The sequence below is a fragment of the Anomaloglossus baeobatrachus genome, chromosome 5 (genome assembly GCF_048569485.1).
Source record: "Anomaloglossus baeobatrachus isolate aAnoBae1 chromosome 5, aAnoBae1.hap1, whole genome shotgun sequence".
In the NCBI taxonomy this organism is placed as follows: Eukaryota; Metazoa; Chordata; class Amphibia; order Anura; family Aromobatidae; genus Anomaloglossus; species Anomaloglossus baeobatrachus.
Window position 1 is genome coordinate 442,768,802 of NC_134357.1, and position 27,020 is coordinate 442,795,821.

The following is a 27,020-nucleotide window of genomic DNA, read 5'->3' on the forward strand; positions in this document are numbered from 1 at the left end:
GCAGGTAGAACAAATCTCAAAGCCAAACCTGATCACAGACTCATTGAACCCTGAAGAAGTGAAAGACTCATAAATGGGAGCATCTAGTGAATAAAGTATGAGTAGCATGAGGCTTTCATCTACGGTACATCTTTAAAGAGGTTGTCCAACACTAGAATCATTTTTTTTCCTTGGTTTTAAAATAGCTAGCAGAGGCTACTTACCTTTCATCACTACTCCTATCAGACAGCTCTGGAGGTCTTTACGGGCATTGAAATCAATGTCTGCTTCATTCTGAAGTTACCAGGACAGGTGCCGTAATCAAGTGACTACAAGAACGTGTCATCACAGAAATATCCAATGGCACACTCTTCTTGTCACCTGAACGCTGCAGCCAATTACAGGCTGCAGTGGTCCTGGTAGCATCCGAAGGAGAGAAAACATAGCTTCTGTAGCTGCTGCAGACCTCCAGAGCTGCCTGTGCTGGAACCACAGGAGTGCTGAAAGGAGAGTACACCTTCATTTATCAATTTAAAACTATTTATACTTAGAACAAAAGTATTTAAGTATCGGAAAACTCGTATAAGTTGGTTCCAAGACTTAAAACATTTTGATAATAACCAAATATTATATAGGCACACCAGTGGGATCACAAAGTGATCAATGTCTGATAAGTGCGGTCAGCTTGTAACTAGTGTACAAGTAGCAGCAGAATTCCACCGACACTTGCTATTTTCATAAAATGACCTGAAGGTTTCTGATCTTCATTCTTGGGAATCACAAATAGTCAAGGCCTAATAAAAGTGATCAATCAATGACCTGAATGTTTCTGAGCTTCATTCTTGAGAATCACAAAAAGTCACTGCCTAATAAAAATGATCAATCAGTAACTATGCTGGTTGCCAACTACATCTGATCTTACCATTAAAGGATCTGAAGGCCACAAGACCGTAAAGAACAATGACCAAATTATATCATAGGTTTATGGGACCACAAAAAAGTCCAATCTTACTTGAGTACTCCCTGGTAAACAAGGGCAGATCTCCATTCAGACTTGTAAAGAAAAATGGCCACAATTTATCATAGGTTTATGGGATCTTCCAAAAGTCCAAACTTACTAGTGTACTCCTTGGTATTTTCTTAACATGACCTGAAGGTTTCTGATCTTCATTCTTGGGAATCCCTAAAATTCCAGGCCTAATAAAAGTGACCAAGATAAATTTAATTTCAGCCTATGCGTCCATGAAATATTAAAATAGGAATTTTGGGAAATAAATAAGTTGTTTGCATATAGTGAATCCGGAGTACTATGCCAAGCATGGCTGATGTGGGAGCCCCACTTATGGACAGAGGTCCACAGGAGGACTTGCTTGTTCTCATGTGGGCCAATCCAAGCCTGGGCCCGTATGAAATTGAGTTGGTAGAAGGTGTCTCCACAATAAACATCATCATTAAACAAGTTGCACCTTTTAGTAGGTTCCAGGCAATTGTCCTAAATTACAGAAAATTACTATTTTATTTCAGGGCCCTCCAGGTATGAAAGGCGAGAAGGGGGACACAGGAAGTCCTGGACTGCAGGTAATATAGGCTATCTATACTACACATCCATCTTCTTAGTCTTGGTTCTAAGAAACAAGCACACCTGGGTAATTTTAAGAAGATAACATCAAGGCTCTTATCACTTTAAGATACAGATATGGAGTGGGGAGGTGGTTGGGTGGATGCTAGCAAACATCTCCTTGTCCTTGAGCTTGCAAGGGACCAAATATTCCTCTGCCTACAAAGAAAAGACCTTTGCATTTCAAGATCTCATAATAATTCTGCCTCACTTTTGAGGTGGCGTTGGGTCCCCTTACCTCTTTAGTCTCTGTGCGGCTGCACAGGTTGCACCAATGCTCTGTCTGCCCCCCTGGGTGCATGGTAGGTCGGGGGCTCTATTCCAAATTTTGTATTGGGACCTGGCAGCTTCCAATCATACCTGTCTTTTTTCCCAATGCCTTTAGGGTCTTCCTGGTCCTGAGGGCATGCCAGGAAGAGATGGGATGATGGGACCCAAGGTATGTATGGTTCTGTGTAATTTAGTGATGTGTTTGTATATATGGTTTCGTATGGGAACCTGCTAATGATGCTGAACATGTGTAATCACAGATCTAGATGTGTGTGGCTATATATATGACTTGTGTGTGACTTTAGCTATATTTGGATCTTTGTGATTTGCTATGTTTTTAATTAACAAGTGATATTTGTGTTTGCTTTTTTAAGAAACTACTAAATTAAGCCTGCGTGTGTATGGAGGAGGTTGGGTTGGTTGTTGTCCAGCTTTAATGCAAGTTTTACCCCACTCCCTCTAAATCATTCCAAATACCCTGTATAGGGGGCACATTACATCACATTGCTCTGACTTTTAGACAAAATACCAATCCATGCAGGAGCATTCATACCCAGTGATCTTCTAGGGTTGAGGTGAGGATAGAAAAAACCTCTTGGACCTCCTTGATTTAACCATACACATGATACTAATGTAAAACAATTCACTTGGACCAAAAATTCTGTTTTCTACCCTGCCCTGTATCTCAATACCCTTATCAAGACGTAGCTTGGTTTTTGGTACTCTCCTGGCACATAACGCCTGCTTGCCAACTCATGAAAACATGGCTGCCAATATCTGAGATGGCAATTTTGCATGGATGATATTAGTGTAACAGCATGGACTAGGGGACAGTCCGGCGTGAGCCAAACACGCAACTACTGGGGTAACACCACAACAAACAATGGGTACACTGGGGACACTTTAAAAACAGTGTGCCCTGGCACTAGAGAGGGAAGATGGACACCTCATCAACTTACCTGCCACTGTACCCTGCATTCCTAGGCAGTCCCTACAGAGGTTCCTCGCCTGTTGCCAAGCCGGAACCTGCAGCCCTGAGATGACTCTACAATAGTCCCTGTCTAAGGAGTGGGCAGGTGACGGACGCTAACCTCACCGCTGCACTGAAACAACACACCAGGAAAGTAAGACAGACAGGGGGGAAAACAACAACAGTACCAAGACTGCAGACACCACAGCAACTATGGCAGAGGGTGACAGCAGCTCCTTCTTCCTCCAAGACAAGAATTCAAATGATTCAAGAATAACCGGCACACTCTGCTGGTAGCAGAGGGTATATAAAGAAGCATGAGAGTGGTCAAAAACCGGAAACACCTGGGATGGTAACAGGTTTGCTGTCAAGAAATACTGCCATTAACTCTACAACTGCCAAAGAAAGGAAAACACGTTTAAATAGCAGTCTCACGGGGGAAAGTGAGACTCAGACCCAAAACCTTGCACTGAACTCCTATAGCAGAGAGTGAATTGTGACAATTAAGGCTCCGTTACACGCAACGACATCGCTAACGAGATATCGCTGGGGTCATGGAATTCGTGAAGCACATACGGCGTCGTTAGCGACGTTGTTGCGTGTGACACCTACGAGCGACCGCTAACGATCCAAAAAGCGGCAAAAATCGTTGATTGTTGACACGTCGTTCCTTTCCCAAATATCGTTGCTCATTTGGGACGCAGGTTGTTCGTCGTTCCTGAGGCAGCACAGATCACTACGTGTGACACCCCGGGAACGACAAACAACAGCGTTCCTGCGTCCTCCGGCAACGAGGTGGGCGTGACATTAATGTGACTGCTCTCCGCCCCTCCGCTTCTGTTGGTGGCCTTCTGTGTAACGTCACTGTGACGCCGCACGAACCGCCCCCTTAAAAAAGAGTTTGTTTGCCGGCCACAGCGACGTCGTTAGGAAGGTATGTGCGTGTGATGCGTACTAGCAATATTGTTCGACACGGGCAGCGATTTGCCCGTGACGCACGCACAACGGGGGCGGGTGCGATCGCTAGCGACATCGCTAGCGATGTCGCAGCTTGTAAAGCGGCCTTTAGTGTCCTTTATTGGCCAATATCAGTCCAATATGGTTATTATTGCATAATCTTAATGTCTTTTGTCCTAATGACTAGTCATTAGTGCTTAGCTTGTAATGTATACCTCCAACATCACTCCGGCAATTTTTGTAAGGGTCAACACGAGCTATCAGAATACCAGATGATGGGCCGGAGTTCTAACAGAAATGTAGTCACCAAGCGCTTAGCAGAAAGCAGAAGACCGCCCCATTCAGCGATGACTTTAGAGCCCCATGCTTTACGCCAGATCTTTTTCTTATGTGTTAGCTATGGGTTTATTGCTTCCTATATCCATTACCCAATGCCACCAGCCTCCTCAATGAACTCGCAGAGCGGGGATCCTACCGAAATAACTTTTTCAATGCTTCCAGTCGGGCACATGTGGTTCCTTCTTTATAACTTTTCTCTACACAGTTTTCTAAATTGTCAACATTTGCAGCGAGCCACGCATCACAGTGACAGCTCATTATGCTTCTGAAACTCTCCAGAAAAATGTGACCTTTTAATATACAGTTGGATTTTACTTACTGCGGAGAACGGCAGCTGGTTTTTCTATAAATCACTTTTTTTTCTGTAATTTTGATAAAAAATGCTAATAGCCATGAACTTGTCGAGTTGACTCATAGCAAGACAAAGCTTGTACAATACATCATTAACCATATGCTACTGCCCACGTCTTATGTGGATTTTATGTGTACTCTTACTATATTATTTGGCTGATATTTATTTCCAGGGTATTCGTGGTGTGGAGGGGATATCTGGAATGTCGGGACCACCAGGGCCTCGGGTAAGAACCATTGCTTCAGTGTGAATTCTCACTTTACTGCTCGATGTTAGAACACGTAAAGACAAAATGCCTACAATGATCTATTGCCCTTTCTTTATATTGATCCTATTATTCTATGACTGCAATTACTTGGTTTCTTTGTGACTTCTAAACTCCACTGTAGTTATTATCATAAGGTCTGTTTCAGACAAATAAATTATGGCTGTAACCCCCAGACCTGTTCCTAGCTTTAGTGAATCCAACCCAATGTGATCTAGATCGGGTTATGTAGGAGTTCATTTTCTGCAGAATTATTAGGCAGTGAGTATTTTGACCATATCATCATTTTTCCAACTCCAAGTTGTATAAACTTGAATGATTACTGGATGAAGCAGATCATGGGATGTGTATTTGTGTAATGAGGAGGTTGCGGCCTAGTAAGGATACAACAACCTTTACCAAAATTGCAGAATTATTAGGGCTTGATTTCCTCCGGCAAAATGGGCCCAAAAAAATTAAAATTACTCTAACAAGTAAAAACTTGTTACAAATCTTAAAGAGGAGTTCAGCACTCTTGAGATTGCTAAGATATTGAGGCATGATCACAGAGCCATCAAGCGTTTTGTTGGACATAGTCAACAGGGTTGCAAAAAATTTGTTGAGAAAAAAGACGCAATTTATTGCCAAAGATTTGAGAAGAACCAAACCTGAAGAGACCAGGAAGCCATTATCCTCCAGTGATGTGATATTCCAGAACTGCAACATCCCTGGAGAGCCCAGAAGTATCAGGTGTTCAGTGATCAGAGCCGAGGTAAGGAGGATGAAACCCGGCCACCACTGAACAAGACACGAAGGTGAAATGTCAGGACTGGTCTAAAAAATATCTCAAGAAGTATTTTTCAATGGTTTTATGGACTGATGAGTGAATCTTGACAGACAAGATGGATGGTCCATGGCTGGATCAGTAACAGGTATAGACGTCCACTTCCAAACAGACCCGGCAAGGTGGAGGTGGGTACTTCTATTACCAGGGATTATTAAGGATGAGCTAGGTGGACCTATTTCGGTTGAAGAAGCATTCAAAATCAACTCTCAAACCTACTGTCAGTTTTTAGAAGACACTTTCTTCAAGCAGTTGAGCAGGAAAAAGTCTGCATCTTTCAACAAAACTTTGATTTTTATGCAAGACACTGCATGCATCAGTCTCCACTGCTCAGCATCCAGAAAAGGTTAGAATTTGTGGCCCCCTTCTTAAATGGGAGATTTACAAAAAAAGAAAAAAAGTCACCTCTATGAACAGAGTCTGGGTGTCACGCTAAGTATGGGGAAGTACCAAGCAAATGGCGAAAAGGAAGGGGAGGAAAGAGGGAAGGTTGAGATGTTGACCCCTGATGAAACCTTCTGCTGGCCCTGGCTTCCTTGACATTCCTAGATAGGTTCCGCACCTATGCGCCGAGCAGGATACCTAGGTTATGGCTGACCCTAAACTGGGTCTTAGGTAGTGACCAAACGGGATGAGCACTAGTCAACCCCATTACGTCCTAAAGAATGCACAGGGAAATCAAACGGTAATGCAAACGGACACCTTACCTTTATCTACAAGATGACTTTGGGAGAAGTACAGCAACATATAACAATGTGTCTCCACATGTGATTCCAAGCCAACTGCTTGCAATCTGGACAGCATACGATTAACTCTATCACGAGAGAGAGAGAGGAAAAAAAATAAAATATATATATATATATATCACGTTTACTTTAACAAATTCACTAAAAATTTTGCACACAGTTTATGGTGAGGTCATCTCATTTAGGGTATATAGCAGGGAGAAACTGATCCACGGGCCGCTGTTTATTGAACCATTACAAATGTACATATATAGCTTAAAGGGATATAACCATCTGATATTTTTGATATGTGATATATGTGTAAGCTTTAAATGTATCATACTGTACAGTGGCACGGGGTGACGATCATGGGCGAAAGATTCACTCCGGATGCTTCGGCACACCACATGAAATACCTGGGCCTGACTGAATGTATGGACTTGCGCTGTGTGGGCTGGGAACCCATGTAAGCCGTATACTGCAGCTGACATTGGCTGGGCAGAATAGGATGATAAACTCACAGGATCGGATGATGACTCACAGGATCGGATGATGACTCACAGGATCGGATGATGACTCACACTCACAAGGAGACCAATAGTTCATTTTAAACAACTCTTCACTGTACTGTTCATTCTTGGTCACAACCTCACGTTCCAGTTAGTAGGCACATATTGTCCAGCACGTTACAGCTATGCACAGCATTATCAGACACAGTTCAACTTCCCATTGGGTTTTCCATTGGGATCAAATAATAATATTTATATCTTTGGCTTCTAAAGCCTCTATGTATCATAGTACTGACTAATAATAATAATAATTTTTATTTATATAGCGCCAACATATTCCGCAGCACTTTATAATTCAGAGGGGACATGTACAGATGTGACGCCCTGACAAAACCAGGTAGCCACAAATAGGCCCCCGCATTACACCGTTCCCTCACTAGGAAACATGCAGCCAACCAGAAACCCTAGTCACCCCCCCTTAGGGAAAGATAGACACACCAATGGGCGTGACCAGGCGGTTGGGACACACCCACCCATGGGTCCAGACAGCCCAGGGCGGGAAAAGCAGTTAGTCTAAGGCAGATTAGTCTGAAGTTCAGTTTGGAGAGGAGTGTGGGCTGGAGCTAAGTGTAGCTCCAGCAGGAAAGTTCAAGTTGAATGGTACCAGGGTAGGAGCCCTGGTGCCACTGGCTAGGAGGCAGATGGTGGTCTCCATCAGCAGGAGACGGGAAAACGGCTCGGCAGAACCGAGGTGGACTGGGACAGGGTTGTAGCCCGCCGGTACCGACACGGGGAACCGACCCGGAAACCTTAGCACAAAGGGGAGTACTCGGACCCTGAAGCCAGAAACCGGAACCAAGCGGACTGGTTAATTCACCGATTGAGGCCAGGACTAGAGGTCCTGTCCCACCCAAAGTCCCTCATAGAAGACAACAGCCCACTGATAAGGATAAGAGGTCACCGCCAGGGCCCATAGATCCCACGGGCCAGCGTCTGCGGGCACGGCTCCTTAGGCCACATCCCGCCGGGAGCGGACTCCTGAGTTTCACACTAGGAAAGTCCAACTTACACAAGCAGTGCAGGAAAAGGATAGAGACCACCAGCCGGGTGGGGGACCTGAATGCAACCGGCCGCGGCACTGGCCACCATCACCTTGGTTTACCAGAGACTTGTGTGGTTTATTAACAGTGAGTACACCATCACTCCCTGTGGTCGCTATCCCCTGCACCGAGCCACCGGGTCCCGGGGCCACCATCCCTGCCCACGGAGAAGTTAAAAACTTGCTGCGCAACATCTCCCCCGGGTGCCCCGTAACAGCAGCGGTGGTGTCCCACCTCACCACACACCATGGGTGGCGTCACGAACTTACTACGGCCTAGCCCGTACATCTACGTCCCCCCATTTATTCGGCGTGTCCGCGAGTCCCCTGGGTCCGGAGACCCTCGAGCCACCTCCCCTGAAGGCCTGGACCCAAGCTGCTGGCACGGGGGCGGCACACAGACAATATGAGACAATACAAAATAACAAAATTCAGATACCAAGAGGAGTGAGATCCCTGCTCGTAAGCTTAAGGCCCTGTCACACACAGAGATAAATCTGCGGCAGATCTGTGGTTGCAGTGAAATTGTGGACAATCAGTGCAAGGTTTGTGGCTGTGTATAATTGGAACAATATGTCCATGATTTCACTGCAACCACAGATCTGCCAAAGATTTATCTCTGTGTGTGAAAGGGCCTTTACAGTCTACGTGGAAATAGGTGGGGCACAGAAGGTGAATTGGGGGAGGGGAGGACAAAATAAAAACAAAAAAAAAACTTGTCATATATGGTCCAGCCATCCAAATAATAGGGGATTCAAAACCAGCTGCATCAGCCAGAATTTACATAAGTACAGAGTGTGAAAAAGTACATGAGGAGGAATGAAACCATAAGATAGAGGGGACAAGAACTGGAAGTAAATTGTGTTAAGGGTAGAATGGGACTAGATTAGATGAGTGAGGTGAGGTCTATCTTAGATGAGTGAGGTGATAGGCTACTCTAAAGAAATTTATTTTTAGGGCCTGCTTAAAGTTGTGGATATTGGGAATTGATCGAATTGTTCTTGGTATGTGTTCCAGAGCATTGGCGCAGCTCGTGAGAAAGCTTGAAGACGGGAGTGGGAGGTTCGAATTATTGAGGATTTCAGTCTTAGGTCATTAGCAGAATGGAGGGCACGGTTAGGGTGATAGACAGAGATGAGGGAGGAGATGTAGGGTGGTGCGGAACTGTAGAGCACTTTGTGGGTGAGAGTGATAAGTTTATATTGGACTCTGCAGCGGATGGGCAACCAGTGCAATGACTGGCACAGAGTAGAGGTATCAGTGAAGCGGCTGGAGAGGAAAATCATCCTGGCTGCGGCATTCAGGATAGTTTGGAGAGGGGAGAGTTTAGTAACAGGGAGACCAATTAGTAAGAGAATTACAATAATCCAGGCAAGAATGAATATGAGCGACAGTAAGGGGTACTTTACACGCTGCGACATCGCTAGCATCGGCTAGCGATGCCTTGCGCGATAGTACCCGCCCCCGTCGCACATGCGATATGTGGTGATTGCTGCCGTAGCGAACATTATCACTACGGCAGCTTCACACGCACATACCTGCTTGGCGACGTCGCTGTGACTGCCGAACTATAGCTCCTTCAAGGGTGAGGTGCGTTCGGCGTTATAGCGACGTCACCGCGACGTCACTAATCGGCCGGCCAAAAGAAGTGGAGAGGCTGAGATGAGCGGGACATAACATCCCTCCCACCTTCTCCCTTCCGCATTGCCGTCGGGGCGGAGGTAAAGTGATGTTTGTCGCTCCTGCGGGTTTACACACAGCGATGTGTGCTGCCGCAGGAGCGACAAACAACATCGTACTTGCGGTTGACCCGACATTATGAAATTAAACGACGCTACACTGATCACCAATTTTCGACGCTTTTGCGATCGTTTATCGGCGCATCTAGGATTTACACGTTGCGATGTCATTACCGGCGCCCTGATGTGCGTCACTAATGACGTGACCCCGACGATATTTCGGAAGCGATGTCGCAACGTTTAAAGCCCCCCTAAGAGTTTTTGCAGAGTCAAGGGTAAAAAAAGGGTCGAATTCTACAGATGTTTTTGAGGTGGAGATGACATGAGCGAGCGAGTGAACGAATGTGGGGAGTGAAGCAGAGATCGGAGTCAAATATAGCCCCAAGACAACGGGTGTGTTGCTGTGGAGTAATGGTAGAACCACACACAGAAATGGTAATATTAGGTTTGGGATGATTAGGAGAGGGAGGAAACAGGAGAAGTTCCATTTTTGACAGATTCAGTTTTCGATAGAGGAAGGACATGATGTTGGAGACAGCGGACAGACAATCGGTAGTATTTTGTAATAGTGCAGGGGTGATGTCAGGAGACGATGTGTACAGTTGGGTCTCATCAGCATAGAGATGGTACTGGAAACCAAATCTGCTGATGGTTTGTCCAATAGGGGCTGTGTATAGAGAGAACAGGAGGGGGCCTAGGACTGAACCCTGAGGAACCCTGAAAGTAAGGGGAAGAGAAGAGGAGGACTACAGAATGAAATATGTCTGCTACTGTATGTACGTTATATACTTAGAGGCTGCAGAAGCCAAAACAAACACCCCAGAAATAGGGAAAAAAAACAATTTCAAAGATAAATAGTAGGAAGAACCGTAATTAAAAAATGTCCCCAAAGGTATCCTTGAAAACTCTACCCATTGTGTACCTATGATGAAAAGTACATGTGACTAAGTTGTATTTTGTGGACCTACATTTAGGAGAACAGGTAGGGATAACTGTGCGCGCGCTGAGGTCCTTAGGCTATGTGTCCACAGTAAAAGGTCCCTGCGGATTTTTTTGCCTGAAAATCCGCAACTTTCGCGGCAAATCCGCACCCGCGGATTTGCCGCGGATTTACCGCGGATTTGCCGCGGACTTTGATGCGGATTTTATTTTTTTTTTTTTCCCCATTTAAAACAGAAAATCCGCACCAAATCCGCACCAAACAATTGACATGCTGCAGTTTGTTCCGCATCAAAATCCGCGGCAAAATCCGCAGCGGAAAAATCCGCAGCATGGGCACAGCATTTCCAAAATGCCATTGAAATGGCTGGGGAGTAGCTGTGCTGCAGATTTTCGGCAAATCCGCGCTAAATCCGCGTCAAAATCCGCGTCAAATCCGCGATAAATCCTGTAGCGTGGGCACATAGCCTAACACTAACGTCTGTTATTATGTGGTCCATTCATAGTTGACAATTTTTGATTTCTTAAACAAGATCTAGACTAGCACAGAATGTCTATTTGTCATTGTGGCAACATGCCGTCTATATAGGGCAGCTTTTATTTATAGCATCGCTATAATACATAGCCAGAGACCAGGGAAGCGAGGCCGAGGAAATACTAAGTTAGACATCTGAAATTGGTCTCATTATATATAATATATTACAGACATTTAGAGCTGGAACACCAGCACATCCAGATAAGTCAGAAATAAGTACATTGAGATATATTGGTGCTGTACTAGGGAAGATGACTAAAATTAATGGCTTTTTCCCACAGTCGGTTCCTTGTTATTTGGAGGGGAATTCTGTGAGATAATCATCATTTCAGGTGCTTCCCCACTCTATGGCTTCGGTAGAAACTTTATCGAGGTTGTCTAGGAATAGATAAACATGGTTGTTTTGGGTTTTTTTTCCAAACCACTTCCATAGGTCATGTGGGGTTTTGCACAAAGGCTCCTTTCAATTAAAGGGAATTTGTCACCAGATTTTTGCTCCCCCATCAGAGAGCAGCATAACATAGGAACAGAGACCCTGATTTCAGTGATGTGTCACTTACTGAGCTGTTTAATGTCACTTGATAAAATTAATGTTTTCTCTGCTGCAGATCTAGCAGTTATACAGAGCTCATGAATATGCTGGCAGCTGACCAAGAAGTCCTCTAATGATAATCTACTGCTGATTATAGCCAGTGATTTTATCCAAACTACACTAAGCAGCACAGTAAGTGACACATCGCTGAAATCAGGATCTCTGCCTCTACGATATGCTGCTCTCAGATTAGGTAGCAAAAACCTAGTGACAGATTCCCTTTAAGTGGAATGGAACTGCCATACTGGTCAGTACCCATGGACAGGTGTGGCACTCTTTCTTGAAAATCCAAACAAATGGGCCAGTACACCTGTTATTAGTGAAATGTGTAGGTGCATGTTCATACTGTGATCATTAACAGACAAAATCTTGGATAAAAACAATGAGCAAATACCTTGTAGTAAGTAAACTAATAGTTAAATATTACATGTAAATAATAAAGAGTACTTAGTCAACACTATTTTCATTAAAAAAGTGTAACGCCATCCCACCGTTACAAGGTGTGCCCAATCAGGATGGTCCTATCTCCAATGATTCACCTCTAAGTGCCAGTGTGCCGCCCCCGTGCCAGCTTCCGAGCCGCTGCTTGGATCTGGATCCGCGGTGGCTCGAGTGGTCTCCGGACCCGGGGGTCGCCCGGCCACTCGATTAAAAAGTGGGGGAAGTATGTACAGGGGGTTAGACGTTCGTGACGCCACCCACGGTGCGTGGTAAGGTAGAGTACCACCACTTCTGTTAGGGATGCCCGGTGGCGGTGGTAAGGCAGCAAGATGTTTAACCCCTCAGTGGGTAGGGTTTTTTTGCCCTGGGTGCCCGGTGAGTGTGGTGAAGGGGTGCCGTTGGGGAGGAAAGGGTTTCTGTGTACTCAGTCCAAGAATGCTGACACTGACAGCTTGTAAACCAAAATTGTTAGCACCTCTGCAGCAGGGAGGGAGCACGCGTGGATCTATGCTCCTTGGTGTTGCTTGTTAGCCTGTGACCTTTTCCGTGGCACTTTCTTCACTATTTAGACCCTGTAGTGTGGAACTATTCGGATTCCGCTCACCCGTATGGCTAATGGAGTGAGCTTGCTCTCAGGGTTCATGCTCGGGATTTTCTGGACGGTATTTGGGAAAGTCCTATCCCATTGGTGCGCTAACACTCCGATATTGGAGCGGGTGAGGGATGAATCCTGAAGACTTCACCCCCGTCGGGTAAATTACCGGGCTGCGTGAAGCTACTTCCCGGCCTAGGGTCCACGTACCCTGTCATGCCCTGGCCCCTGCCCGGAGATGGCTCAAGGCTCCTCGGCAGATCCGTGCCGCTTTACACAATCCCCTGGGACCGGGGTTCCAGCTCCTACCAGGCCTAGACCAACGTCTGCCACCTAGGGTTCTACAAGGAGCCCAGCTCCTGACCTCCTCTCTCCTCTCCTCACACTCTTCACTCTCTCTCCTTTCCGTTCTACCCTACTCACTTTCCCCTACCAATCCCTCAAGTGGGTGGCCCTATTCCCTTCAGGCCCCCCAATGGCGTGTCTGGAGGGTGTGGTGCAAAATGTTCCTAGGATTTTGACTGGCTTGGCTCTTAGCAACACCAACAGACAGGGATCCGTAACCAAGGAGGATGTGGATACTGTGCAGAAGGGCAGATTGCACAATACCCTGTGACGACCTGATAGGCCAGGGCGTCACACCAGCAGGCCTCAATAGATGGGGCAGAGTAGGAGTCAGGCCTGACCGTTTTGCACCTGTCCATGAAAAGCAATATAAGCAATGCACAGCTGAAAAAGGGGGAGCCACATCCCTATATACGAAGTACAAGAAACTAAAGCAAATCGGAAAAAATGGGCCAGCATATCTGTTGGTATTAGTGCAGTGTGTAGGTGCCTGTTCACACTGTGGACATTAACCAACAAAACCTAGGATAAAAATAATTAGCAAGTAAATGAATAGTAATAGAATATGTAATTAACTGTTTCTTGGAGAAATAATATGTTTTCTCATCCTATAGAACTTTAATATGTGATGCTTTTGGTCTTTTGCTGCATGGAGTAATAGGAAACAGTTTTCTTGTATCTCTTGGGATAGCTTTACTCATTAGGATCAGGGTAATAATGATGTTAAAGGGGTTGCCCAGCTGAAAAAAAATGTAGTTAATGGTTCTTATATTAGTAAATAATGCAACATCTGAAATGAGAAAAGTGACGTCACTTCATAGCAGACAAATGTGAACAGGTGCAAACTGAACATGAAATATACTTTAACAAATATACAGCTGCACTCTGCTAAGGCATGCAAACATTGAATACAGGAATTTGGACATGCATTACTGCTAAGGAAATAAATGTAAAAATTAAGACAGAAAATGCTATTTTAACACAAACCACTGTTAAATGATCTCAGCACTCTTTGTCACATTCAGAGTATAGTTCTTCTGTTTATATTCACAATCCAATAATGGGACGTTTCAGTTAGATTATATGACTGACCTTTCTCATACGTCAATTGAAATAAACGAGCATGTTATAATATAGGAAAATGCACAATAAGTGGCGATATAACGGCTTCGGTAAGAGGTGAGTAGTTATACCACCACTCATGCTTTTTTTTTTCTTCCCCTACAAATAATGTCACGGGGTGTAAGGGGATAACAGGGGACCGGGACTCCTAGACTGACCCTCAGGCTGGGGGGCCCTAGCTGTTCCTAATCTCAGAGATACGTCTAATGGTGACAATGTCTGGGCCTCCTTCCTTGCCCTGCCCCTGGCCAACCCTGATCTAATACCCCCTTTCACCCACCCCAGGGGAAGACCGGTATAGGAGTGGTTGAACTCAGAGATGTGGACAAACAGGGAAAACTAAAACTCTATCACGCAACACGCTCACACAGAGTAAGCAGACAACAAATGATAATGAGGAAAATAAAAATCAGGGAGGAAATAACCAGACAACAGGAGGAATCCCACAGCACTCCATGCAACATGCAGTAAATCAACAGTTACTGGAACACAACAGCACACGGACTGGTTTAGCAAAAGTTATAGTTGGCATGGGAAGACACAGTCCTCCATCTTAAAAAGGCGGGAAAAACTGTGATAGGTCTCCTGCAACATGTGATCCAAAAAGTTACCAGCAGGCTAGCAGAAATTAACTCCTGCTAGCTCAATCACTAATGAGCACACCGATGGTTGATGCCCAAGCTTATCTGTGCAGCTCAGAAGCACCAGAGAAAGCATAGTGTGGAGTGTTAGAGTCTATAGTCTGAACAGCGTCTCATGCCGCCATGATACTTGGTGAGTTTAGAGCCAAACACCATATCACTAATAATCTGATCAGAATGTCACATTTTTTAGATTGCTGAACAATAAACAAAGCAACTATACCTTGCAAATTGAAAAAGAGTGCCATGTTCTATTTACCATGGTTTATAAAGGGTTGGACTCTACTTGAGCACTAGGACTGGAGTGCCTTGGTAAGTTTTCAGCGTTAACACAAGCCCATACTGAAGCTTGTACCTGAAGATTGGGGCTTTCCTATATAAAGTATATTAAAATGTTGCATAATTTATGCACTTTTAACTAAATGTTTTAATTAGTTGGAAAACCCCTTTAAAGTGATGTAGTAGTGTAAATAGCAATCCATAAATTCTAGGTCCCAAATGTGCAGTAAACAAGATCCAGATATTGTCACAAAACCAGTTAACCCTTGTGGGTTGTTATGCAGAGACCAGATGTGTGACTACCTGGATGAAGGAACCCAGTGCAACTTCATGCTTCTGCCAAGGAGTTCAATGCTTGGTAGTGAGACTGGCACCAAACAGTCCTGTTCTAGGATCTTAGACGAGGGGCTGCTGATAAGTCTTTGGCTTTGTGATCTTTTTTTTTGTTTCTATGGTAACGAATGTTACATCACATGAAAGCCTTATGTGTCTAATATACAGTACTGACCAAAAGTTTGGACACACCTTCTCATTCAAAGAGTTTTCTTTATTTTCAGGACTCAGAAAATTGTAGATTCACATTGAAGGCATCAAAACTATGAATTAAAACATATGGAATGAAATACTTAAAGTGTGAAACAACTGAAAATATGTCTTATATTTAGGTTCTTCAAAGTAGCCACCTTTTGCTTTCATTACTACTTTGCACACTCTTGGCATTCTCTTGATGAGCTTCAAGAAGTAGTCACCGGAAATGGTTTTCCAACAGTCTTGAAGTAGTTCCCAGACATGCTTAGCACTTGTTGGCCCTTTTGACTTCACTCTGCAGTCCAGCTCACCCCAAACCATCTCGATTGGGTTCAGGTCTGGTGACTGTGGAGACTAGGTCATCTGGCGTAGCACCCCATCACTCTCCTTCTTAGTCAAATATCCCTTACACAGCCTGGAGGTGTGTTTGGGGTCATTGTCCTGTTGAAAAATAAATGATGGTCCAACTAAACACAAACCGGATGGAATAGCACACCGCTGCAAGATGCTGTGGTAGGCATGCTGGATCTGTATGCCATCAATTTTGAATAAAATAAATCCCCAGCAGTGTCACCAGTAAAGCATCCCCCACACCATCACGCCTCCTCCTCCATGCTTCATGGTGGGAACCAGCCATGTAGAGTCCATCCGTTCACCTTTTCTACAAAAACACGGTGGTTGGATCCAAAGATCTCAAATTTGGACTCATCAGACCAAAGCACAGATTTCCACTGGTCTAATGTCCATTCCTTGTGTTCTTTAGCCCAAACAAGTCTCTTCTGCTTGTTGCCTGTCCTTAGCAGTGGTTTCCTAGCAGCTATTTTACCATGAAGGCCTGCTGCACAAAGTCTCCTCTTAACAGTTGTTCTAGAGATGAGAAGGTGTGTCCAAACCTTTGGTCTGTACTGTATGTTTTCAAAATTTGTGTTTGTTGCTTAAGGCTGCAGTATTCTATGCACATGGGAAAACAAAATGGCGGAGTTTAATGCAATATTCACAGCAATATGAGAGCAGAGGAGTGATAAAAGTCTTGTTTCTGCAAGGAAAGTCCGCAAAGGATATTCATGGTGATATGTCGTAGACATTGGGGGATCAATGCCCTTCATATTCCACAGTTAAGAACTGGGTTGCCAAATATAAAACGGGCCAGTTCAGCACGAATGATGAGGAATGACCTGGACGACCGAGAGTGGTTGTTGTTCCGGAGATTGTCGATGCTGTGCACAACCTCATGCTGGAGAATCAGCGGATTTCAGCAAAAGCAATAGCAGACATCATGGGGATTTCCCATGAACATGTTTGTATCATTATCCATGAACATTTGGACATGAGGAAGCTATCTGCAAAGTGGGTCCCCAAATGTTTGACAACAGTTCAGAGAAGCATGCGAATGAAAACTTCCCCACCATTTGTCAGCGTTTCCGAAATAAGAAATTCCGGGATCGACTGGTCACTATGGATGAGACCTGGATTTATTTGCATGACCCTGAAAACAAGGAGCAGTCAGAAGAGTGAAGGCACAGTGGTTCTCCTCGTCCAAAGAAGTTCAGAGTGCAAAAATCAGCCACTAAGGTGATGGTGTCTGTGTCCTGGGTTAAGGAGTGTGTGCTGCTAGTGGACTACCTTCAAAAGGGTTCCACCATCAATGCAAGGTATTACATTTAACTTTTGGACCAATTGAAGGCAACTCTGAAGACCAAAAGGCGCGGCAAACTGTCCAAAGAAATTTTGTTTCTGCAAGACAATGCCTCCGCTCATGTTCCACAAGCGACCACAGCAAAAGTGGGTTTCCAGCTGGTTGACCATCCACTTTATTCACCAGATCTAGCTCCCTCCGACTATAATCTGTTTCCAAACATGAAGAAGCACCTCAAGCGTACCAAATTTCACACCATTTCTGATGCCATGTCTGCTACGGATGCCTGGTTTGAGGCACAACTAAAATCCTTTTTTTTGCTAGGCTTACAGAACTTGGAATACCGATGTAAGAAGTGTGTTGACATCAGTGGAGAGTATGTGAAATAAATGTAAAGTTTCATCATCATATCTCGTTTCTTTCTGGGTAAACCCGAAGACGTAGCAGCAGCCTCTCATATATCCATCACTTCATCACTCAGGAGCAGTTCCAGGGTATTTTCTTATTAATGACCAACGTATAACTTGTTATGATTATATGACATCCAAAGCCTTAAGGATGTTCAGCATCACACATTACATGATGGTACCTTGTCTATGTCCACTTGATTGATTTTTTGCACTTCTTGGTATGTGTTGGAGTCCACTGGGTTTGTAGAGTAGGAATTAATTTAGGAAAGTATATTCCAGTTCCACCCAATGTAATGGCATCAGGTGGCTTTTTTGCCATGTAGCACTAGAGTCTTGGGTTTAAGTCTAATCGTCAGGGAGGACATTGTGTCCCCTTCACACGTGATACTTCACCCATTTTATGCTTACTTTCCTTATGTAAGTTACTTGTGGTAATTTAAACCATCTGTACCCCTCCTCCCATCAACAAGGCCCAGCATTGGTGGGGTTAGCCCTGTGAATCAAACAGACCACTTTAATTTCCACTTTTGATGTGACTTTGAATTCTATAAGTTGTACTTTTAAAATGACTTTTGCTGTTAGTTAGGCTGCTACAGGCAACACAACAGTAAGCAGAACAATTGCATTACCTGTCCGTATCCTGTACAGCACCTTCAAAGCAAAACTTCAAAACCTGGTTCGTACAGAGCAGTCGTCATGCTGATCTTACTGCCCAAAAAATAATTATGGCAAAATGTAGCAGTAATGGGGTATGATTGTAGAACGGCGTCTATGGAAGACTGGCCTGCGGTATCACATGTATAAAATATCCATGATAGGGTCATAGAAACAGAGAATACTAATGGCACGAAAACACCTGGTCCATGTAGTCCACCTGATTTCCTTTTTGTTATCTGAGGATAGATAAAGGTTGATCCCATGTTTACCTTCACTTGTACAATTTTCAACACCTGAAGTTTGTTCCAAGCATCTACTACTGTTTCTATTATGTGATATTTTTTGTCATTGCTTTTGATCTTCCCCCAAGTCATTTCAGATTGTGCCATTGTGTTCTTGTGTTTAGTTTCTTATCAATCTCTTTAGCTTCAGTGACAGGACTGTATGTCATAGAATGGTGTAGCATTACGTTTTTTGGGCTCCTACGGCCAGCGGTGGCAGTACAATCTCCACTGAAGCCTGGTCTTCATTGTTAGTCGGCTCCCACTGAACAAGCAAATAAAGAAGATAACCTCAACCGTGGCCGGTCAACCCTTAGGGTACCGTCACACTTTAGCAATGCTCCAGCGATCCCACCAGCGATCTGACCTGGTCAGGATCGCTGGTGCGTCGCTACATGGTCGCTGGTGAGCTGTCAATCAGGCAGATCTCAGCGACCAGTGACCAGCCCCCAGCCAGCAGCGACGCGTGGAAGCGATGCTGCGCTTGGTAACTAAGGTAAATATCGGGTAACCAAGCAAAGCACTTCACTTGGTTACCCGATATTTACCTTGGTTACCGGCGCACACCGCTTAGCGCTGGCTCCCTGCACTCCTAGCCAGAGTACACATCGGGTTAATAAGCAAACTGCTTTGCTTATTTACCCGATGTGTACTCTGGCTACGTGTGCAGGGAGCAGGGAGCCGGCACTGGCAGCCTGAGAGCGGCGGACGCTAGTAACCAGGGTAAATATCGGGTAACCAAACAAAGGGCTTCGCTTGGTTACCCGATATTTACCTTGGTTACAGCTTACCGCAGGCTGCCAGAAGCCGGCTCCCTGCTCCCTGCACATTCAGATCGTTGCTCTCTCGCTGTCATACACAGCGATGTGTGCTTCACAGCGGGAGAGCAACGTCCAAAAAATGAACCAGCACTGTGAGTAACGAGCAGCGATTTCACAGCAGGGGCCAGGTCGCTGCTCAGTGTCACACACAGCGAGATCGCTAATGAGGTCACTGGTGCGTCACAAAAAACGTGACTCAGCAGCGATCTTGCTAGCAATCTCGCTATGTGAGAAGTACCCCTTAGATACCACAGTTGTTAGTGACACCAGGTATCTAAATGGTTTCACAGAGGCACAAGGCACCCTCTGTCACCCAAAGGTAAGGTTCCTAGCAATGGCCTCCAGGCTTACCATTGCTGTAGGACCATATCCTGGTTTCTACAGCACATGTCCCGACTGTCTGTAGAAGATGTGTCTCAGCACCGCTGTCATTTTGCTTCAGTTGGAAAAGCGCCAATCTTCCTTCATGGCACATGGATGGTAGAAGCAGCGCTTTATAGTTAAAAAACAGCCTTAATAACAGAATGCTGTTTTGCCGGTGCATGTGCTAATCAGGGAAACTGGCGCTTGTGCAATAGAAGTTAAATAATGGCTGTACTGAGACACAATTGACACGCCCACACCGGGGCCTGGGGGTTACTCGTTACTGGGCCAAGGTTCTAGCCGTATGGATGCCGCGGTGGCCAGGCCTGGTTCCATGACACCGGTGGTGTCGTCGTTCAATAAAGATGGTGGTGGTGGGGATATTTACAAGGGAGATGTCATAACGCCACCTGTGGTACTCGACCAGAGATAGCCGACGCTGCAGGATGGGACCTCTGGGGCAGATGGGGATGCAGCTGAGTTGTTACAGCTCTTCACAGTTAGAGCTGGGCCCCAGGGCCAATGGGAGTAGTAGTTGGTGATGGCGGGGGTGCAGGGCCGGAGGTGCAGGCGAATAACGGAGCGACACAGGGATGCAGTCTCAAGGTTTTACTCAATGTAGCAGGTTACAAGGTAACACAACTAGTCAGTGACCGCCTTTGGAGTGCTGGGTTCCACTGCGATGGGCTCCAGTCAATCCTGGGTAGTTTGGAGGTCAAGACCGATGCACCCTCTTTATGTTCCTTCCCTGGTCATCTTCATGCGCTGACCACTTGACTGCCTGTCCCGCGCCTACACACACAGTGCCCTGAGCCGGTGTCCACGGACCTTGTCGGGTGGCTTGAAGCTTTATCCCTTGGCCCTCTGTGGTCACCTTCCAGCGGATTCATGTGCGGAGTTGGCTTCGGTACTAGATGTATAGTTAAGGCCACTTTACACGCAGAGATAAATCTTTGGCAGATCTGTGGTTGCAGTGAAATCATGGACATATTGTTCCATTTGTACACAGCCACAAACCTGGCACTGATTGTCCACAATTTCACTGCAACCACAGATCTGCCGCAGATTTATCTCTGTGTGTAAAGTGGCCTTTAGCCTCCGGTTTTAGTAGATGAGCACATTGGTTCATCTCCTCTAGTCTAGGGACCGGAGCCCCGTCTGCGGCCAAGTCCCGTCACTCCAATATGTCGTATGTGGTACGAGGCCATGGGAGTATGGCGCACTTCCCGTGGGCTCTAGGACCCCTTCTCGCTTGTGCCTGGGCCGAGCTACACCAGCTCCAGATCACAGGTCTTCACTTCTCCACTGCTCCTTCCGACTGTCTCACTTTCTACAGATTGCTCCCACACTAGACTCCACCCCCCAGCCTGATCACCAAACCCTGGCCTTATGATGTATTGTTGATGAGTGTTGTATGTTTTGTGCATACCGATGGATGACCACTTCCTTACCCAGGATGGGGCACCACACCTCTGTCTGAGATGCAGTACCTTTGTGGCGACTGAAGCCTCAGGGGCGCCACACATGCACCAAAGAGGGGATACAGGACATTCACAGTTGAAACCTATCCAGTCATAAATTGTGTAGACCAGTGACCCCACTAGGCATGATGTCACCGGCACTGTGATATCCTTTAGTCAACTTCAAATCCACCTAACTATCCAAGGATTAGATAGAATTATCAGGTCTGTATGTATAATAATAATAATAATTTTATTCATTTATATAGCGCTATTAATTCCACAGCGCTTTACATACATTGGCAACACTGTCCCCATTGGGGCTCACAATCTAAAGTCCCTATCTGTATGTCTTTGGAGTGTGGGAAGAAACCGGAGGAAACCCACGCAAACACGGGGAGAACATACAAACTCCTTGCAGATGGTGTCCTTGGTGGGATTTGAACCCAGGACCCTACGCTGCAAGACTGCAGTGCTAACCACTGAGCCACCGTGCCGCCCGTATATTAAAGGTTTTGCTGAAAACCAGATATTCACATCATCACCTTCATCCAATACTTTTGTGACATACTCCAAGAAATCAATCAAATTTGGTTCACATAATCTGTCCTCGAGCCATGTATAACAAGATGTCAGATATATGTGGTAAATTGTTCTAGGAAACAATATTCTAAGAGATGTCAGATATATGTGGTAAATTCTTCTAGGAAACAATATTCTAAGAGAGGATAAAATGAGAGGAACCTAAGAGTAGATTTACCTGCATGACCTAATGACCTACATTATATCTGACCTCTTGCCCCTATTTATCACTCTGCCAATACTCATGTTTAACTCGAGTAATCCTTTGTGAGAAATCTTGAAGAACTCATTAGTGGACTGATGAATTAGATATGTAAATTGTTTTATTCTCCCCAGGGTACTCAAGGACTTCATGGTCTTAAAGGCAACACTGGGGAGAGGGGACCAATTGGAGATGTTGGCCCTACGGTAGGTTGATTAGAAAGCTATAACATAGTATTTGGCATATTTTAGTGATACCTACTGGTTGTAAAGCTATGGGTAATAGTAAATCAGAGACTACATGGGACATTTTGACCATGTTTTTTATTTGAACGGCTACAGATTTATTTGAATATTAACGCCTGTAAGGGCCAGGAGCTGGCTATACAAAATAATAATGCTTCATATAAATAATTGACCAATTTCGTATTATATTATATGCCACTCCATAATAGATTTAGAGACAATAGGAGAAAAACAGGAGCATTCATAGGCTAGTTATAAAAATAACAACTTTATTAAGTACATAATTATTAAAAATTCAATTTTCCACAAGAAAATGTGACTACAATACCATAAGGTGCTAGATGTTGGTAAGGATGAAAACCCACTTGCTAATGAGGGACAAGAGAACTACCACATGAAAAAAGGGTAAGTCTAATAGGGTTCAATATATGTAACTTAAGACAATAGGGCTGCCTGTTACAGCTAGAAAATCCAATGAGGATTTTTAGAATATGGTGTCAGTACGTCCTCAAGTCTATCGTAATGGCTGACAGCCCAATGACTTACCCATGAATCAAACTGTGGCCGTTCAAAAGTTCCACACCAACATAAAAAGGTGTCACCTTCCCTGAAGAAGCTAACATCTATATTGTTCTGCGAAACACGCGTTGGAGGGTCTTTTTATGTTGGTGTGGGACTTTTGAACGGCCACAGTTTGATTCATGGGTAAGTCATTGGGCTTTCAGCCATTATGATAGATTTGGGGACGTACTGACGCCATATTCTAAAAATCTTCATTGGATTTTCTAGCTGTAACAGGCAGCCCTATTGTCTTAAGTTACATATATTGAACCCTATTAGACTTCCCCTTTTTTCATGTGGTAGTTCTCTTGTCCCTCATTAGCAAGTGGGTTTTTCATCCTTACCAACATCTAGCACCTTATTGTATTGTAGTCAGATTTTCTTGTGAAAAATTGAATCTATATATATAATTGCCTTATTCTGTCTGTCTGTCTGTCTGTCTGTCTGTCTGTCTATCTGTCTGTCTGTCATGCTCCGAAATTGTGTCCTTACGGTGACACAAAGCTGATTGGCCGCTGGGCTCGCCATGGCCCCGCCCCCCCACACGGATTGGCCTCTCGCCCCGGCTCTCTGCAGGCCCCGCCCCCCTCACGCAATGCACGCTCGCTCTGGCCTAACTGACACGGGGCTCCGATTCCCAGGTGAGTACACACACATCAGATCATACTCACTCTCACACACACCTCACACATCACATCCACACATCACATCCACACATCACATCCACACATCACATCCACACATCACATCCACACATCACATCCACACATCACATCCACACATCACATCCACACATCACAACATGCTGGGATATCACTTGCTTCTACACCGGCTCCGTCAGGATCCCGGCAGCGCCAGACATAACCTTGCGATGCTGGGATCTTAACGGAGGCCGTGAAAGCTGGTAACCATTATACACATCGGGTAACTAAGGTCCCTTAGTTACCCGATGTGTATCATAGTTACCAGTGTACACCGGCTCACACACACCTCACACACACATCACATCGCATCCACACATCAAGGTCCTGCAGCTGCGGAACATACATAACATAACAGCACACACACACAAATCAGATCACACTCACACATACACACACACATCACATCGCATCCAAATACTCACAACATCCTGGGATATCGCTTGCTTCTCGGCGGCGATATTGTGCTGTGAGCTTCCAGGACCTGACGGAGGATCACATGGCCAGAAGCATGTGATATCCCCGGATGTTGTGAGTATCAGCGCGTATGTGCAATATCGTCAGTGTCAGTGTCTGTGTGTGTGAGTGTATGCGATCGGGTGTGTGTGAGTGTATGCGATCGGTTGTGTGTGTGAGTGGATGCGATCGGTTGTGTGTGTGAGTGGATGCGATCGGTTGTGTGTGTGAGTGGATGCGATCGGTTGTGTGTGTGAGTGCATGCGATCGGTTGTGTGTGTGAGTGGATGCGATCGGTTGTGTGGGTGAGTGGATGCGATCGGTTGTGTGGGTGAGTGGATGCGATCGGGTGTGGGTGAGTGTCGGCAGAGGAGCACGGCGTGCTGGAGGAGGCTGGGAGCAGAGAGGCTGATCTTGGGGAAGGCTGGAAGGGGGAGGCTGATGCTGAGGGAGGCTGGAAGGAGAGAGGCTGAGCAAACGTGCTCCATCCGCCATACTGCGCACTCCCCATCGTGCTGCATCCCCCATGCTGCGCACTCCCAAACGTGCTCCATCCGCCATGCTGCGCACTCCCCATCGTGCTCTATCCGCCATGCTGCACACTCCCAAACGTGCTCCATCCGCCATGCTGCGCACTCCCAAACGTGCTCCATCCGCCATACTGCGCACTCCCCATCGTGCTCTATCCACCATGCTGCACACTCCCAAACGTGCTCCATCCCCCATGCTGCGCACTCCCAAACGTGCTCCATCCGCCATGCTGCGCACTCCCCATCGTGCTCTATCCGCCATGCTGCACACTCCCAAAAGTGCTCCATCCGCCATGCTGCACACTCCTAAACGTGCTCCATCCGCCATGCTGCGCACCCCCCATCATGCTCCATCCGCCATGCTGCGCACTCCCAAACGTGCTCCATCCGCCATGCTGCGCACTCCCAAACGTGCTCCATCCGCCATGCTGCGCACTCCCAAACGTGGTCCATCCGCCATGCTGCGCACTCCCAAACGTGGTCCATCCGCCATGCTGCGCACTCCCAAACGTGGTCCATCCGCCATGCTGCGCACTCCCAAACGTGCTCCATCCGCCATACTGCGCACTCCCAAACGTGCTCCATCCGCCATACTGCGCACTCCCCATCGTGCACCATCCGGCATGCTGCGCACTCCCAAGCGGATGGAGCATGATGGGGGGTGCGCAGCATGGCGGATGGAGCACGTTTGGGAGTGCGCAGCATGGCGGATGGAGCACGTTTGGGAGTGCGCAGCATGACGGATGGAGCACGTTTGGGAGTGCGCAGCATGACGGATAGAGCACGTTTGGGAGTGCGCAGCATGCCGGATGGTGCACGATGGGGAGTGCGCAGTATGGCAGATGGAGCACGTTTGGGAGTGTGCAGTATGGCGGATGGAGCACGTTTGGGAGTGCGCAGCATGGCGGATGGAGCACGTTTGGGAGTGCGCAGCATGGCGGATGGACCACGTTTGGGAGTGCGCAGCATGGCGGATGGAGCACGTTTGGGAGTGCGCAGCATGGCGGATGGAGCACGTTTGGGAGTGCGCAGCATGGCGGATGGAGCACGTTTGGGAGTGCGCAGCATGGCGGATGCAGCACGTTTCGGAGTGCGCAGCATGCCGGATGGAGCACGTTTGGGAGTGCGCAGCATGGCGGATGGACCACGTTTGGGAGTGCGCAGCATGGCGGATGGAGCACGTTTGGGAGTGCGCAGCATGGCGGATGGAGCACGTTTGGGAGTGCGCAGCATGGCGGATGGAGCACGTTTGGGAGTGCGCAGCATGCCGGATGGAGCACGTTTGGGAGTGCGCAGCATGGCGGATGGACCACGTTTGGGAGTGCGCAGCATGGCGGATGGAGCACGTTTGGGAGTGCGCAGCATGGGGGATGCAGCACGATGGGGGGTGCGCAGCATGGGGGATGGAGCACGATGGGAGGTGCACACCTCCCCCCAACACACACACACACGCGCACTGCACAACACACACACACTAGGAATCACAAACAACGCCCTACACAGACACCCACACACACAGACAACGCTGCACACACAAATATACGCACATGCTGCACAACACACACATTGCTCAAAACATACCTCCCCCAAAACACACCACACACACACAACGCTACAGACACACAGCGCTCCACAAACAACGCAACACACGCAACACACATACAACACCGCTCTCACCCCCCGCGACACTCAGAACATGTACAGCGCCCTACACAAACACTTGGTAACTACACACAACAACATCTATATATATATAACAAAAATCATACATGAACTACACAATACGTAAATTCTAGAATACCCGATGCGTAGAATCGGGCCACCTTCTAGTATTTAATAATTATGTACTTAATAAAGTTGTTATTTTTATAACTAGCCTATGAATGCTCCTGTTTTTCTCCTATTGTCTCTAAAATAATAATGCTGATTTTGGTGGGACCCATAAACCATGTAATGTCTACGGAGTCCATCCCAATCTCCTTTAACAGATGATGTCATGGTCGTGTTGAATTTTAACCCCTGAACCTTTTGTTCCCAGGCTGCCGGCGGAGATGTTTGGGTGTAGTTTACCCCCTTTCCTCATTCAGCACACCAAGTGTGCATGTGTATGGGGCAGGGAGAAAAAGCTGTCAGCTACCAGATGTGATTAGCCACATGCTAAAACGTTATTGAAAATTAGAATTGTCTTTAGCTGGCTTGGCAATTTACTAGCATGACAGTACCTAATGTGATTTTCTCTCATCATCCTCCTTCCAAAGAGAGATGTCCACACTTTATGTGCCCACACCACCACCAGCTGGTGCGGTAAGGGAGAAAGACCCAAATGGCACTGCATCCCACCGATTTATGAGTTTGTTTAGGATTAGAAAAACATGTCTTTAGTTGGATTTGCTATTACAGCACAGTACCATTCATTTTAATGAAGCTGAGCTGCAATATAAGCCATGGAGGAAAAT

General features: G+C 46.1%; 1 protein-coding gene across 1 annotated transcript in view; it reads left to right on the forward strand.

The window, feature by feature from the left end:
* COL20A1 (collagen type XX alpha 1 chain) overlaps positions 1-27,020 on the forward strand; it is a 249,980-nt gene that overhangs the window by 188,156 nt on the left and 34,804 nt on the right. The window contains exons 29-32 of the mRNA XM_075350433.1: positions 1,504-1,557; positions 1,983-2,036; positions 4,658-4,711; positions 22,206-22,277. Coding sequence (XP_075206548.1) covers positions 1,504-1,557; positions 1,983-2,036; positions 4,658-4,711; positions 22,206-22,277 — 234 coding nt within the window. The remainder of the gene's footprint in view (positions 1-1,503; positions 1,558-1,982; positions 2,037-4,657; positions 4,712-22,205; positions 22,278-27,020) is intronic.